The sequence below is a fragment of the Salvia splendens genome, chromosome 21 (assembly GCF_004379255.2).
Source record: "Salvia splendens isolate huo1 chromosome 21, SspV2, whole genome shotgun sequence".
Taxonomy (NCBI): domain Eukaryota; kingdom Viridiplantae; phylum Streptophyta; class Magnoliopsida; order Lamiales; family Lamiaceae; genus Salvia; species Salvia splendens.
The window spans coordinates 26,489,201-26,504,205 of NC_056052.1; the positions used below are offsets into that span (position 1 = coordinate 26,489,201).

The 15,005-nt window shown below is 38.4% G+C and overlaps 3 protein-coding genes across 7 annotated transcripts; 1 reads left to right on the forward strand and 2 right to left on the reverse strand.

Annotated features, from left to right (window-relative positions):
• The first annotated feature begins 630 nt into the window (after positions 1 to 630).
• LOC121785392 lies at positions 631 to 3,290 on the forward strand. 2 transcript variants are annotated; one of them, XM_042183806.1, is made up of 4 exons: positions 638 to 840; positions 957 to 1,187; positions 2,717 to 2,953; positions 3,033 to 3,290. In XM_042183806.1, exons 1-4 carry the CDS (start codon positions 832 to 834, stop codon positions 3,084 to 3,086), a joined length of 531 nt encoding a protein of 176 aa, XP_042039740.1. In that variant the 5' UTR covers positions 638 to 831; the 3' UTR covers positions 3,087 to 3,290. The 2 variants fall into 2 exon arrangements, with proteins under 2 accessions (XP_042039739.1, XP_042039740.1); XM_042183805.1 differs by having other exon boundaries at positions 631 to 840; positions 2,717 to 3,290.
• A 3,062-nt stretch (positions 3,291 to 6,352) lies between these two features.
• On the reverse strand, positions 6,353 to 10,542 carry LOC121785390 (U11/U12 small nuclear ribonucleoprotein 48 kDa protein-like). 3 transcript variants are annotated; one of them, XM_042183803.1, is made up of 6 exons: positions 9,221 to 10,542; positions 8,784 to 8,898; positions 8,309 to 8,416; positions 7,413 to 8,234; positions 7,095 to 7,317; positions 6,353 to 6,628 (listed from the first exon to the last, which is right to left on the reverse strand). In XM_042183803.1, the coding sequence occupies exons 1-4, from the start codon at positions 10,534 to 10,536 to the stop codon at positions 7,536 to 7,538; spliced, it is 2,238 nt and encodes a 745-aa protein (XP_042039737.1). In that variant the 5' UTR covers positions 10,537 to 10,542; the 3' UTR covers positions 6,353 to 6,628; positions 7,095 to 7,317; positions 7,413 to 7,535. The 3 variants fall into 3 exon arrangements, with proteins under 3 accessions (XP_042039737.1, XP_042039738.1, XP_042039736.1); XM_042183804.1 differs by having other exon boundaries at positions 6,353 to 6,460; positions 6,533 to 6,628; positions 7,095 to 8,234; XM_042183802.1 differs by having other exon boundaries at positions 7,095 to 8,234.
• A 628-nt stretch (positions 10,543 to 11,170) lies between these two features.
• On the reverse strand, positions 11,171 to 14,658 carry LOC121783716 (probable disease resistance protein RF9). Of its 2 annotated transcripts, none has more exons than XM_042181869.1 (2): positions 13,433 to 14,658; positions 11,171 to 13,061 (listed from the first exon to the last, which is right to left on the reverse strand). In XM_042181869.1, exons 1-2 carry the CDS (start codon positions 14,340 to 14,342, stop codon positions 11,341 to 11,343), a joined length of 2,631 nt encoding a protein of 876 aa, XP_042037803.1. In that variant the 5' UTR covers positions 14,343 to 14,658; the 3' UTR covers positions 11,171 to 11,340. The 2 variants fall into 2 exon arrangements, with proteins under 2 accessions (XP_042037803.1, XP_042037804.1); XM_042181870.1 differs by having other exon boundaries at positions 11,171 to 13,046; positions 13,433 to 14,657.
• Between the last annotated feature and the right edge of the window lie 347 nt (positions 14,659 to 15,005).

Sequence of the window (15,005 nt, forward strand, 5' to 3'; positions counted from 1 at the left end):
CTTATTCATTTATCAAAATAAATTTTTATATATTTATGCTTAGAAATAGACTTTGAGACAAATTTATGCTTATAAATAATCTTAATTTTTTTAAATACTGAAAAATCAAGAAAACATTTCTTAAATTGCACGTAATATGTGATGCATACTACGTATATTAAATGAACAATAGAGACAATCACATGTTACATTTAGTAATATAGCATATTTCAAACTAGTATTTCGGATGATCGACAAAACATATTCACATTATATTTATAATAAATTTCTCTTTTAATGAAATTGATATAAGGTGAGCATTACTTTCTACTAATAGCATTTTAGTCATTTTTATTTTATTTATAATTTACTAATTTTAAAATTGTATGGTCAAATATCGAAGATTATCATGCAAATATTCAATTCAAATAAGCTCACATATTTCAATGTGTTGATACTCAAACCATTGACTTAATTCACTATCAATTATCCAAGATTCAAGCAGTCTAGCTAACTTACAATCAACTCAAGACTTTTCCCTCTAATTTATTTATTCACATACCAAAAATCTCAGTTTTCAACACCTACACACATCCATTCTTTGACTAATCTCAAAATCCCATTACTAGACAAAAAACCACAATGATAAATGACTTTGAAAATGATGTAGCTAGTGTATGTTTCCCTCACATTACCACAGTTAACAACCCACCACCACTGACATTTCACAGAGAGAGAGAGATAGAAATCAAGATTCAATCCAATTTCCATTCCAATTTCCAATCAATCCACCACCCATCTCTCTCTCTCTCTCTCTCTCTCTCTCTCTCTCTCTCTCTCTCTCTCTCTCTCATGGGCACAGTAAGTAACAAAAAGAAAAACTCTTCAAGATCTTGATTCCTTCAGCATCAGCATCACTTTTCCCTTTTCGAGTTGTTTGAGGAATCTTGGATTCATTTTTATTACTATTTTTGTAGGAAAATTACAGGAAGAGTGGGCAGATTCCGGCGTTTGGCGACTGGGAAAATGCGAGTGAGATGCCGATAACGCAGTATTTCGAGTGCGCGAGGCAGGCGGGGCTGCTCCGCTGCAGCTGCTCCGGCGATTGCGGCGGCGCTTACGGTGCTAATGCCGCGTATTGGGGCGGCGGTGTTAATTCTTATGAGAAGCATTTGCCTCGCCGAGTTCATGCCGTTCCTGAGCGCAAGGTTAGTTTCTCACTTATTTTAAATCATTTCTTAGTAATTTTTTGCTATACTGTTTATAGTGAAAATAATTATTTTTTTTGTAAATATTAATCCATGAATTTTGCGTTTAATATATTTAGTGGATTTTATTATATAACTGCATTTTTGAGGTCCTGTCATTTTCATATAATATTGCTATTTACGAGATTCCAATTACGAGAGTAGTTATTAAAATTACTGCGAAATTTTGGTGAAATCTAATCACAAGGTTTGGAAAACGGAATATTAAATTATGAAAACTTAAATTTTTCTCAAATGTTTCGTTTGTTTACTACTCCCTCCCTCCGTCCCTTAAAATTTGGCACCATTTGACTCGGCACTAGTTTTAAGAAATGTAATAGAAAGTGAGTTGAAAAAGTTAGTGGCATGTAGGTCCTACTTTTATATATTAGTTTTAAAATAAAATGCGTGATAACCAGTTAGTGAAATATGAGATCTACTACAAAAAAATGGTAAAAGTGAAAGGTGACAAATTTTTATGGACGGACAAAAAAGGAAATAAGGGACAAATTTTCAGGAACCGAGGGAGTAATTGACATCTTTTTTGTGATTCTTAAAATGACGTTGGTCGTGTTGACTGTTGAGCATTAATTTTGTGCACGGATAAAATGATTAATTTTTTTTAAAATTTAATATTTATGTTTAAGCTTACGTGATTCAGTATAATTTAATCAAATTTCATAATTTGAATGACTTATTTTCCATATGTTATTAAGTTAAATATAGTTATTTTATATGTCAAGTATAAACAAATTATAATTTTTACATTAAATAAAGTTTTTATTTGATCATAATGCCCTTGAGAGAGTTTGAGGGTATATATTATATTCCAATGGTGTCGGTATAATTATTTATGCTGGATTTCATTGATTGCATATCTACCCTCTAATACATTCTACAATCCCACCCCCACTTGCATTATTGCATATATGAAAAAAAATGGTAGGTAAGATTGTAATGCATCCAATTAAAATCTGCTAGAAAATATAACATTTTATATAGTACCACGTACATAACTCAATTGGTACGATACAGATAAAGTGAACCACGACTCCACCCACCCGACCCATCCGCGCAAGGATGAGTCGGATTGCTTGTGGGCCAAAGACATTTTTTCTATTCAGACCAGATCAATTTTGACAGCTCTAGCAAGGGCGGATCTATGCAGAGATAGGGTAGGGCTTAGGCCCTTAATGAATTCATTTTTTTATACTTTTCTTTTATAAACTTTTTATAATTTATTCCTATTTAATATATATATATATATATAATATTAAAGCCCTTATTAATCATATAAATTACCTAAAAATATATTTTTAAATAATATTTTAAAAATATAGCCCTTACTAATGTTTATTTCTGCGTCCACCCCTTACATTATGCATTTATTAGTAAAAAAAATTTCCACACCTAAAAAATTTTCAATTCAACTCACCAAAACTATTTTTGCACGCCCAATTTAATTTCCATAGCTTGAAATTTTGTTTCAGACAAGAGGAGTGCACAAGGGGTATCCACAGTCAGATGAGCAAATGAGGAAAGTTAAGGTTCGTGACTTGATGAATCAACCTAGATTAAATCAGAAAGTCCCTCACAAACACCACCCAAAACAAAGTAATACTACTATATCTGGAAACCTCGTGCAACATAGATCATCGGTTTCGGCTAAACCAGTGGATGAGGATCTGTACAAGATCCCACCCGAGCTGCTCGAAAATTCAAAAAGAGTAAGTAATTTGCTTTCAGTTTTTTACATTTTTTCAATTGGATGTGTAAAAGATTATCTAATATTGACATTTTCTTCAGAAAAAAATGCTGGGATTCTTCTCCAAATGCATGGTTCCTCCATGTGCTGCATGAGCCAAGCTTGAGCAGTTTGCATAGAATGAATGATGCTATTAAACTTGTGTGTAAGACTATGAAAATAATTAACAATCAATTTTTCATCTTCATTGAGTTTTCCCTCTGCAAATTTAGCTAAATCGTAGCAAAGATCATAGGGCCAAAGTATGTAAACAAGCCTTTCTAGTTTTGTTTAAGTATCAAGAAATGATTATTCATTTATCCATGTCGTCTACTATCAAAGCTATTAATAATGGATGGATGGATGGAGTATATAGTTGCATATAGCTAAAATTATGTATGATATGTGTAATGAGCATGTTGTGAACTGCTAATTAATGCTATAATCATTATGTGTAATGATCATGTTGTGAACTGCTTTACTAATCACAGTTTGCTGTTAAATGGGCTGTCAATAATTACAATATGTTTTTGTTATTTACTAATAATGATTAAACACAAATTTGGTGCGATTATATTACTGCAATATGGGCTATTGTTCATCCTTATAAAATTATACGCTACGCTTTGAGGCCAATTATAATAATGATACTTTATTTATTTTTCACTTAAATCATCAAATACAATTTTCTTAAATTACATAAAGAAAAGAAATGCCTCAACGGTGGGAGTCATATTCTTTTTCTTTTTGCTAAATGCAGCATTGAATTTAAAGATCGTTGTACAATAGATTCAACGTGAGAACTTTTAAGTACTATTAGGTGGTTTTTCGGTTTTCCTAGATAAAATGGTACTAAGATATAATCTAGGATTAAGTTGTGAGATTATTTTAGTTAAATGAGGGGTTGGCTATGACTATTTATCACATGATTATTCATCTAGTATTAAATCATGAGATTCAAATTCATGAACCAAACATAATGTACATATTTAATAATGAGATATAATCTATCTGTCTAGAGATGTTTCAAATAATTTATGGTAGGTTACAATCCTCAAAAGCACTTAGGAGGTTTATAAATAATGACAAATACTCCCTCCGTCCCACATAATTTGGGACACTTTGACCGGACACGGGTTTTAAGAAATGTAATGAAAAGTGAGTTGAAAATGTCAGTGGAATGTGGGTCCCACTTTTGTATATTAGCTTTATAATTAAATGTGAGTAGGAATGAGTTAGTAGAATGTGGGGTCCATTACCAAAAATGATAAAAGTGAAATGAGTCCAATTACGTGGGACGGCCCAAAATGGAAAGCTGGGTCAAATTATGTGAGACGGAGGGAATAATTAAGAACATTAAAATGGAAATAACAACATAGAAAAACATACCTTGTTGATTGGGGAAAGCACCGTTGAAACATTCCCAATGGTCTTGCTCCATAACTACTATGAAATAAGCTGATCCCTGTAGAGCGTTTCTTGAAGCTTCTGTAAGAGATAATGCTCATCCTTGGTCGACTGCTCCAATATCTGGATTTCTTCTTTCTCCTCATCCGATCTGGACAGCTGGAAGATGATCTGCTTGATCGTCTCTTGTGGAGTAAATTCACTCCACACCACAACCCATCCTCGCCGATCGAATGGACCGCCAATGACGTCGGGGTGGTTCAATATCTCCCGTGCAAGTGTGGATTTCCCGATCCCACCCATGCCTTGTATAGCCGCAACTCAAAGCCCTCTCTTCTCCTCATTCAGAGTCGCTTCTCGCGCCGCCTCCTCCACAGCATCTTCAATGCCCACCAGGTGTTCGTCTTTTTGCCAATGACACAACCGCCGTCGCAATTCAACCTGCGACATCTCCTCCTCTTTCTCTCTCTCTTTCTCTGCCTCTTCTCAAGCCTAGCAAGGATCGAGTCGATCTCATCCCCAATTTGGTCAAGGTTGCTCATAATCTTCGGGAAGCAAATGAATCTTTGAGATTGCCGCATCTGCCATAGTCAGATCGCTTGGATTTCTTTGAAACTGCACTCACTTAAATTGTTCAAAGTCATGGCACTGCCACAGCCACCAACTTGCTATTGCTTTTACTTGATGCAAAAAGTAGGGTATACCCATAATTCAAACAACTCAAAGGAGGGGTTATTGCATGGAATTTGACTTCCTATTATATATTGTAAGTATTCAATTAATAAAAACGGTATAAAAGTGCTTACACAGTTTGATTATGACTACTATAAGGATAAAATTTACAAACTATTACAAAATGTGTTTGTTTGATGGCGAAGTTGAGTAGTTCAGTTTGGCGAGTGGGGAATTTAAACATCACATTAAGATTTAACTGATTCATAGTAAAAATATGCACACCGAAACTTGTGTTGTAAGAAGCCAAATACATACATGTGTTTTATCGATCATAAACGATGTGACATTTATTAATAATTATCAACTCCATGCCACATGTTCAAGGAAGAAGATAGTGACCAACAACCTCATTGAGTGCATTATATGACCACTTGTTTTTGGCAGCTGGGAGAGAGTGAGAGCATTCAATGAGGCCATGAATGAGCCAGCTACCTACTCCTTTGTCAAAAACAAATGGATCTCTATTCATCCATTTGTCTGGAATGACCCGACTACCAAGTACGTACATGTATTTGTCAAGTATTTTCCTTTGTCAAAATATATTTATTTTTCTGAAAATTGCTCACAGTTTGAAAATTGCCTCAGTCTAAAAATGTTAAGTGTAGGAAAAAAGGTCTATTAAATGTAAATCTCACTTTAGGATGGTAGGATGGACTGAAGGAGTACTCCGCTATTGTTCCAAAGGAGCTACAAAGCATCTTTCCTCAATTTTATACTCCTTCCATCCACGAAAAAGTCTCATTTTGTCATTTTGGAATGTCCACAAAATTTCTATAAATGAAAAGTCTCTCTCTCGTACTTTACCCACTTTTCCTCCTCTCTCACATACTTTAGCTACTTGTTCTCAACTCCTTCCGTCCACAGTGTAAAGTCCTACTGTAACTTGGTGCGAATTTTAAGAAATGTTAAGGAAAATGAGTAGAAAAAATTAGTGAAATATGAGTCTCACTTTTATGTATTAGTTTTATAATAAAATATGAGCGTAATGAGTTAGTGGCAAATGTGGTCCATTTACCAAAAATGGAAAGGGCAGATGCGGACATTATTTTGTGAACGAACCAAAATGGCGAATGTGGACATTATTTCGAGGACGAAGGTAATTTTTTCTTATAGGATGGGGTGAATAATACCATTGAACTACAACAATAAGGGGTAGTTTGGTAGGAAAGATAAATAAACTAAACATGATAAAAACACACGTTTTAGATAATTTTTGTTCTATAACTCCAAGATAGAAGAGTTATCTACCCGCCAAACTGCCCCTCAATATTTGAAGACCTCTTTAGTCAATGAATATGTATGTAACAAAAATCAAGTAAAAGTTTAAAACAAATACCACCGCCTCGAACTGGTAAGAAAATGAAGTAAAAGAAATTAGAGCTATCTAGTAAACAATAGATTAGTGTATACTATTTGTTACCTATTTAGGCTAATCTTGAATAGTAAACTGCTCCGTGAACTTCTTTCAACATCATCACAATCTTCTTTGCTAGCAAGAACAATGATACAGAAGTAGCTGCAAGAAAACACAGATCTTATAGACAAAATCTAAATATCACAATCTCAACAAAATAACATCCAGACATAAATCAAAATTACAAGGATGAAAGAAGAATAGTAGATAGGTAAGCGAACAAGTAAAGAAGAATAGTAAATAGGTATGTGAACAAGTAAATTCAGTGGTTTCTAGTTTTGGTAATAAGCTAACAAAGTATAACATCAGATGATTAGCAGCACAAACTGGGAATAGTGAATCCTCACATAAAAGACGTACATAAACCACTCCAAGAATTCACAACATGGTGGAACAAAAGACGACAACACCTAGTGTTTATCTGGATGGACTAACTGTCATTTTGGACAACTAAGACGTGATCGTCGTGGATAAAGTAGTCTGTGGTGGAATGTATAGGTCAAGTGTGAAGAGAAATATTTACAGATAACAAATTGAAGCAACTCAAAATAATGCATTGGCTAATTACCTGCAAAGGTCAAAGTCATAGTTTTTCCATGCCCAAAACTTGATGCTCAAACGAGTCCGTTAAAATAGCATCAACTGATAAGTTTAATAAAAATGCCAATACAAAAGTATACAATGTAAACATAGAGGAAAAATCGGCCATTAAACCAACAGAATGAGGAATTTCAAGGATACAGAGGAGGATACAGGTGATGGATAAATTGGAAACACCAGCATGCTGCTTGCTGCCAAATTTGGTGAACAAGCAAAAGCAAGAACCAGACTTACTACCAACCCACATTTAGTCGAATTTTGAAAATCTGATGTTAGGGAAACTTACCCCAACATTGATAACACTTGTCCCATGTTAGGTAATATAGTTCGCATGTGGAAATCACATATACTTACAGAGGTGCATTCCAATAACCAGTAAGCAAGTCTTTTGACCAGTAATCTTTTCCTCTTACATATCATGAGAGACTGCGTGAGAGACTGCAGGATCATATCTGTCATCAAACTCATGCCGAGAGCCACTACTCCGGTTTGATTTGCTTTTCCTTCTATCCGCATGTCCTCTCTCGTCTTCATCTCTCTCTCCAGAAGCTCTGTCTCTTTTGCTTCTATCTCGGACCTCATACTCCCAACAGTCTTTGGCTCTCTCTCTCTTACGACTACTTCTGTCATGTTCATCTCTTCGTCTATTATGAGTTTTCTGCTCATGCTCATCTCTAGTGCTTTTATAATACTTTTTGTCATGTAACTCACTTCGTCTTTGGTGTGATCTTCGAGAATCATCTTCAGCAAAGTTTGACTTTTCTCCACCATGCATCAGCACTCTTGAGTGACTGTCAATTCGTCTTCCATCACGTGTTGCAGACTCATCTCCGTCATAAAAATTACTCTTACTGCTTCTACTGGGGACTTGACGCCAATCATCCCAACTTGAATCCTGTCTTCGCTGCTGGTTGTCATCCTCAAAATCTTTTGCATAATGGCGAGAGTGTACTGTTTTCCTGTAATCAACTGATTGGTCTCTATCATCTTCAGGAACTTCAGAATTTCTCCTCGAAGCTTCATTCTCATCTACAGCATCTGACAACCTACCGATCCCTTCAGATATCCTGAATTCCTCCATAAATTCTTCTATAATACCCCTTGTTACCTTCAAGATATTACAAGGAGAAAAGATAAATTGATGACATACAAAGGTTTCAACAGAAAAACAAAAGTTCTTACCTCCACAGCATTACGCTTAAGTTTCTTGCCACGGTAAGACATTCGCCGCCTTTTGTAGTCTCTTTCCTCAGCTAATAACTCCTCTTTTGTCTTTACTTTGCTGGAATCCTACATGAGCACAAAAATAAAATATTGTATCAGGTAAAACAATTAACAGAGAAAAAATGCCATTGTTCTGATATCTTTACAACTCATCCTCAAAATAATGAAAGGCCAGTTCCTCTGTGTGGGGCAGTTTCAAAGGCAAAATTTTCCAGTGTAGTAAATGGATTATTAACTTTCGAACAACCTAAAGTCAAACAGGATACTCATTCCACCTAGCTACCATTTCAAAAAAGCCATTTAAAAGGGACTATTTCAAAGCAAAGCTGCAGATATCCCAAAAGACATTAACTATACGTGCTTAAAAGTGACCAGGCAGTACATAGAAATTATAAGTCGAAGATAGAAACCGGCTCACTTATGAAGAAGTTACCTGATTGTTTGACCTATGCCGCAGAAAACCATCATATTCGATTACAGGTCTATAATCTGGACGTTTCTGTCTTTCCTCATCAGCTATCATGGACACATGAGCATGTTCCACATTACTGCAAGAAAATTATCAACAGAAAGGAGCCTCAACCTCAAGCATGAGATTAAGACCAAGAAATTACAGAAAGCAAGGTGAATTCATTAAGCTAATCATCAAACATATAATTAATAACTTCATGATTCTTTAATACCAGATCCAATATATTAAAGTTCACTCATGCAGTTTAACTTATAGCTTTCTACAAAGAAGTGCTTCTCCCATTTAACAAAAAGAGCAAGCACAGTAGAACACAAAATCAATCTATACATACCAAAAAAGATTTTAAGCAACACAGGATACAAACTTAAAGCAGAAACGATCAAAATACCAAAATATACCGTTGGTACGTAGAGGTTGGCCTGTCATTACGCAATGCTTTGATCTTATCTTCAATAAAAGTGCGTTCATATAATGCTGCCACAGCAGCAGCCACTTGAGAGACGAAAATCACACTGTTTCCAACTGGTTCATCAATTGATCCAGCATTTTGTACCTGCTCTTCTACACATCCGCCATCATTTCCCTCCTCGCTAGGTTCATCATCCTTTCCCTCCAAAGAAAACAACGAAGCATCCGATGCAGAGTTCCGCACACATCCTTTCAACAAATCAACAGCAAAATACTTCCCATTAACTTCACCATATAATATACTGAACTGCAATGCAAGCCAAGCCATCACTCTAACTAAAAGCGGGCATTCAAAACTCTGATTCCCCCACAGAGCTTTCTCAATCCCCTTCACCTCTCCATTAAAGCCGGCCAGTTCAAGAGACTCCCTAACAATCACCTTCAAAGAAAGCTTAACCAACACAGCCACATGATCCCTCATGGCACAATCAATAACCATACCATATCTAGGCGAATTCGTAATGATCCAATCATACAAATGCAACAATTTACAGTCTCTAAACCTCAGTATTGCACGCAAAATTCGTGATGAGTACACCGAGGGGAAATCACCACCCCACGATTCAATTTCACCACGAATTGCCCAAATCTCCGACGGCAGAAACCTAATAAAATCAAGGGCGGTAGCTTCCATTGGAGATTTGTCATTGAAATCGGCGCACTCGGTGTATAAAACCATAGGTAAAATGAGGGATGGAGGCGGTGGAGTAGCGGGGGTGACAGGGCCGGGGCAATTGTGGTGAAAAAAACTGTTGGCGGGGGCATTATAGGCGATGTAGCTGTCGAGAGAGACGGTGAGATCGGACGAATCGGCTGGGAGGGTGGGTAAGGCGAAGGCGAAGGCGGCGGTTGATGAGGAGGAGGAGCTGAGAGTGAGGGGATAGTGGAAATTGTGAGTTAGAGAGAGAGGGGAAGGGCAATTGAGGTAGTGAGAGAAGAGGATTGAAGGAGGGAGACGGTGGTTAGGGTTGAAAGGGCAGGGGACGAAGGTATTGGCGGCGGTGGAGGCGTCGGCGATTGGAGGTGGGAGAGAATGGAGGGCGGTGGAAGAGAGGTGAAGAAGAGATTTGAGGTCGGAGAGAGCAGTGGTGACGGACAGCGGTGGATTTGGATAATGGGGCGGATGGAAAGTGGCGGTGGTATGCGGCGGCGGCGGAGGTGCTCGGTTCATAGCGGAGGTGAAATTGTCAAACTGTGTGAAATCGCTTCTTGTTTCGAATTTCGAGCACGATATCTTGTTGGTCATGAATTTGGTTTTAAATATGCATATATCCTCCTTCCGTCAAAACGTTCCATTTGTTGGGCTTGAATTTGATTGGTGAGAAAAGGTAATTAAAATACTATTATCATTGGCGAATGAGAGAAAATAGTTTTTAAAATTAGAAATTATATATGCTCTTCATCTTATAAATATATATTTATTTTTATTTTTATCTGTTCCATAAAAATATATATATTTAATTTTTAGATAGTTATTCTAATTTATTACTTATATATATTAACTTATTTATAACTTATATCACCATTAAATACTACTAATAATGTGACATTATCCACTAATACTAATTTAACTACTATCATTTTCCTGTTCTATCTTATTTTACTAATTTTGTCTTAATTCTCGTAATATATCATATTTTATGTATTGTGGTCTCATGGATATTGTTTCTTTGGTAAAGAATAAGGTCAAATGTGGCATGTGTGCCATGAATAGTTAAGATAGATGGTGAAGGAAAGTCCATTGTGAATGTCCTAAACAACCCCTATATTTAAAATGAGTTTTGACTTTTGGGTCATATGCTGTATGCACACCACATTTGTTGAAAGTTGCAACAAAAGACCATAAGAGTCCACATTAACTAAACTACACTTTCAATCAGTAGATATAAGATTATGTATCATTCCAAATTCCAAGGACTCTCTTCTAGTCCAAAATAGCTCAGTGTTCATGTTTTAACACCATAAATTGGCAAACCTTGCACTACTATACATACACATTTTAGATATACCAAACCACAAAAATCCAAGAGCTGAATCTAAGCACTTGTACTTAGGCTGTTGCGACAGCACATTTGATGTGCTCGGGAAGATTCTCAATCTCCAGATTGGGACATTTACGGATCCGGAGTTGTCTGAGGCGCGGCATTCCACCCTCTTCCACGTCGATACCTCTTAGTCGATTCAAGTTTTCGAGCGAGAGCGCTTCGAGGCAGGGGAACCCCTCGCGCAATACTCTCATCCTCCACTCCTCGTTAGAAATGCGCCGTCTATATAACTTTAAGTATTGTAGCTTCGGAAGCTTCCCCAACTCCGGCATCGGATCTTCAACCAGCCTTACGTACTCCAACGTGAGGCGAGAAAGATTCGGAGGGAACTCACTCGCAGAAGAGCATTCGAGCATCCCACCATCCAGTTTAAGCTTAGTAAGACCGTTGAGACGGGGGATGATTTTCGGACTCATCAACGATGTCGGATTAAATTCTAGGTGTAGTTCCACAAGATTCACCATCTTCTCTAATGATCTCTGTAGCTCATTCTGCCTTTCTGTTTCAATCATATGTATACCTAGTTTCCGAACATGACAACGGCCCGTTAGTCCCGAGCTGCATTCGAGCCAATCCTCGAGCCGGATCAGTTTCAAACTCTCAATACTTTTCCAGTTCTCTACCTTCATGGCTCTTCCATACACGCTGTGCACGTGGAAGTGACGCAGTTTTTCCAATCTCAGTGCATCCTTTGGGAACTTCACATACTGATTCTCCACACAGAGGATCTCGAGTTTTTTAAGGCTCTCCAACCATGTTGGGAGCTCCAAGACATCACGGAAGATATTGTGAGACTTACGAATCCTCAAACACTTCAATCCAGTCAGCAGCTGAACCGAGCGAGGCAGCTTTTGAAACGCGAAACCATCGAGGTCGAGCATTTTAAGGAGTTTGAAGCTCTTCCAGTAATGAGATGGAGTAGTCATGTAAGCATTGCCATCACTATCGACATTGAGTATGAAAAGAGAGCGAAGATACTTATTATGACTCGGCGAGGAAGTGTCGAGATTCTTCCCATAGACAACACGGTGACGAGGCTTATACAAGCAGGAGATCACGTCCTGCCCCTTCACAATCTCCAAACCTATTTCCTCCTTGGCTTTTCTTAAACAAACCTCACGAATCAGATCGTGGAGGCGACAGTTTCGTACTCGATCTCCGATGATTACATCCTCGACCTGAACCATGTTTCGATTTATCAGCTCGTTTAAGTAACCTCTTGCTATCTCATCTACTGTTCCGCTTCCTGTTTGCTGGATCAAGCCTTGCCCGACCCATACATTCAACAACCTTTTCGCCCGAATAGTCGAGTCTTCCTTGAAAAAGGCAAGGCACAAGAAGCATGATTTCAACTGTGGAGACAGATTCTGATAACTCAACTCCAAAATTGCTGATACATTACTTTCATATGTTCCTAAGTAAGAGTTTAATTGGTTATAAACTTGCTCCCATCCATTCTTGGTTTGTGTTTGCATGAGTAAGCCTCCTACAACACTAATAGCTAAGGGCAGACCATGGCATTTTTCCAAGATTTGTGCCCCTATGCATTCTAATTCCTTCATACATTCTTCATTTTTGCTACCAATGAATGCCCTTTCCAGTAATAATTCCCAGCTCTTCTCCAAGTCCAAAGCCTTCATCTTGTGCACATATTGGCAGTACTTTCCAATAACCTTGTTTCGAGTTGTAAGCAGCAATCTACTACGTTTATCTGTCAGTACAAGAACTAATTCAAAAAAAAACAGAGCATTTTCATTCTCATTTCTAGCAATTAATAATCATTGTAGCTATGCATAACTCACTTAGCCACATTCTGCAATGGGAAAATTGTTGGCAAAACTATGAAGTTTGGTCAAATTTTGGTCATTCCGCAACTTGAAAAATCAATTGAAAAAACAAAGCAAAAAAATCAGGTCGTCTACAATGCCAAAGTTCATGGTTTATCAAGCTGACTTTTAAAGATGCGGGACGGACCGACCGACCAAATTTCATGATTTTTCCGGCAATTTGCTATTCTTTGATTCATCCAACACTATAAATATATTACTGGATGCAAGGAATAGAGTATTGAAACTTGGATGTATGTTATACACATACCTTTTTGATTGGGGAAAGAACTCTTCAAGTATTCCCAATGTTCCTTCTCCCACACATCATCGAGAACAATCAGGTAATTCTTCCCCTGCAGCTGCTCCCGAAGCATTTCCTGCAGCTTCCGCTGAATGTACAACTCGTCCTTGCTCGATTCCTCCACTTCCCGCACCTTCCGTCTGTCCGACCCAGGCAACTCCAAAATCAGCTGCTTCATCGTCTCCCTTGGCGTAAATTCACTCGAAACCACAACCCAGCCACGGCACTCAAATCCGCCGCCGCCCGCCACGTCGCGGTGGTTGTACACTTCCCTCGCAAGCGTCGATTTCCCAATCCCGCCCATCCCCTCAATAACCCCAACCCAAACCCCTCCCTTCCCCTCATCTAGAAGCAACTCCCGCACCACCTCCCTCACATCGCCCTCAATGCCCACCACCTGTTCGTCATTTTGCGTAGGAGCCAACCGCCGCCGCGATTCGATGTCCAGACTCAGTACCGGCTCCGACGCCTCTCTAATCCCGAACCTCTCGCGGCTTTTGTCGATTGCGTCGAGCCTAGCGCGGATCGAATCAATTTCATCCCCGATTCGGTCGAGGTAGTACATGCGCTTCGGGAAGCTGCTGCAGCTTTTGAGAAGACTGCTGCCTCTGCTGTTGGCGTTCTCGACATTGATGAGGAACATTTCGATGGTGTCTTCGGCGTCTTGAGCGACTTCTCTGATCTTCCTTATCCAATTGCGGACTCCTTCGTCTTCAGCTTGCTTTCTGTTTGCGTCTTTGAGGAAAGATTGCATCCACTCCAGCTCTTCTTTCAGCGACCGCACCTTTCCCTCGACGCTTCGCAGGGATTTCACCTTCTGAATTAGGAGACTGCCGAGAACCTCCACCGCCGTTGAGATCGCAGCCTCCGCTGCCATGTCGATCGATATTTTAGAATTTGTTTGACTGGTGATGGATGATACATTCGGATATCGTGCATCATTTGTCCCTACTGACTACTAGTATGGCATTAGTGAAGTAGGCCACACCAAGACTATTCTTCGAGTGCTTAGTACTATTCAATTTGTATGCTCTGCTTTATACTACCCGATACTTAGCTAACGAGTGATCGTCATGGCAGCAGCAAAGGCGGCAAGGCAATCTCAACTACTCGGCGATCTGCTGATCCAGAAGCTCAAATCCCTCCGCGGCTTCGCTGCTGAAGCGGATGCAGTCATTCCTGCAAGACGCCAACAAAAAGCAAGTGGAAGACGCATGAGTGCGCAATGGATGGGAGCAAGTTCTTAACCAAATAAACACTTATTTGGGAAAGTCAGATAGCAATGTTTCATCAATTTTGGAGTTGAGTTATAACAATTTGCCTCCACAACTAAAATCATGCTTCTTGTGCCTAGCATTTTTCAAGGACCTGTAAAAAGGTTGGTAAATATATGGGATGCACAAGGCTTGATCGGAAGGGAAGAAAGTAGAACAAGTGATGAAATAGCTAGAAAATATTTGAATGAGCTAGTCGATCGAAGCATGGTTCAAATTCATGATCTAACCTTTGATGGCCGAGTAAAACATTGTCGTCTCCACGA

Coding starts and splice junctions, on each gene's coding strand:
- LOC121783716 (XM_042181869.1), bottom strand. CDS start 14,342: ATGGCAGCGGAGGCTGCGATCTCAACGGCGGTGGAGGTTCTCGGCAGT. Junction 13,062..13,432: donor TTCTTTCCCCAATCAAAAAG/GTATGTGTATAA, acceptor TTTTTGAATTAG/TTCTTGTACTGACAGATAAA.
- LOC121785390 (XM_042183803.1), bottom strand. CDS start 10,536: ATGACCAACAAGATATCGTGCTCGAAATTCGAAACAAGAAGCGATTTC. Junction 8,417..8,783: donor GGCATAGGTCAAACAATCAG/GTAACTTCTTCA, acceptor GTGCTCATGTAG/GATTCCAGCAAAGTAAAGAC. Junction 8,235..8,308: donor TTAAGCGTAATGCTGTGGAG/GTAAGAACTTTT, acceptor AATATCTTGAAG/GTAACAAGGGGTATTATAGA.
- LOC121785392 (XM_042183805.1), top strand. Junction 1,188..2,716: donor ATGCCGTTCCTGAGCGCAAG/GTTAGTTTCTCA, acceptor ATTTTGTTTCAG/ACAAGAGGAGTGCACAAGGG.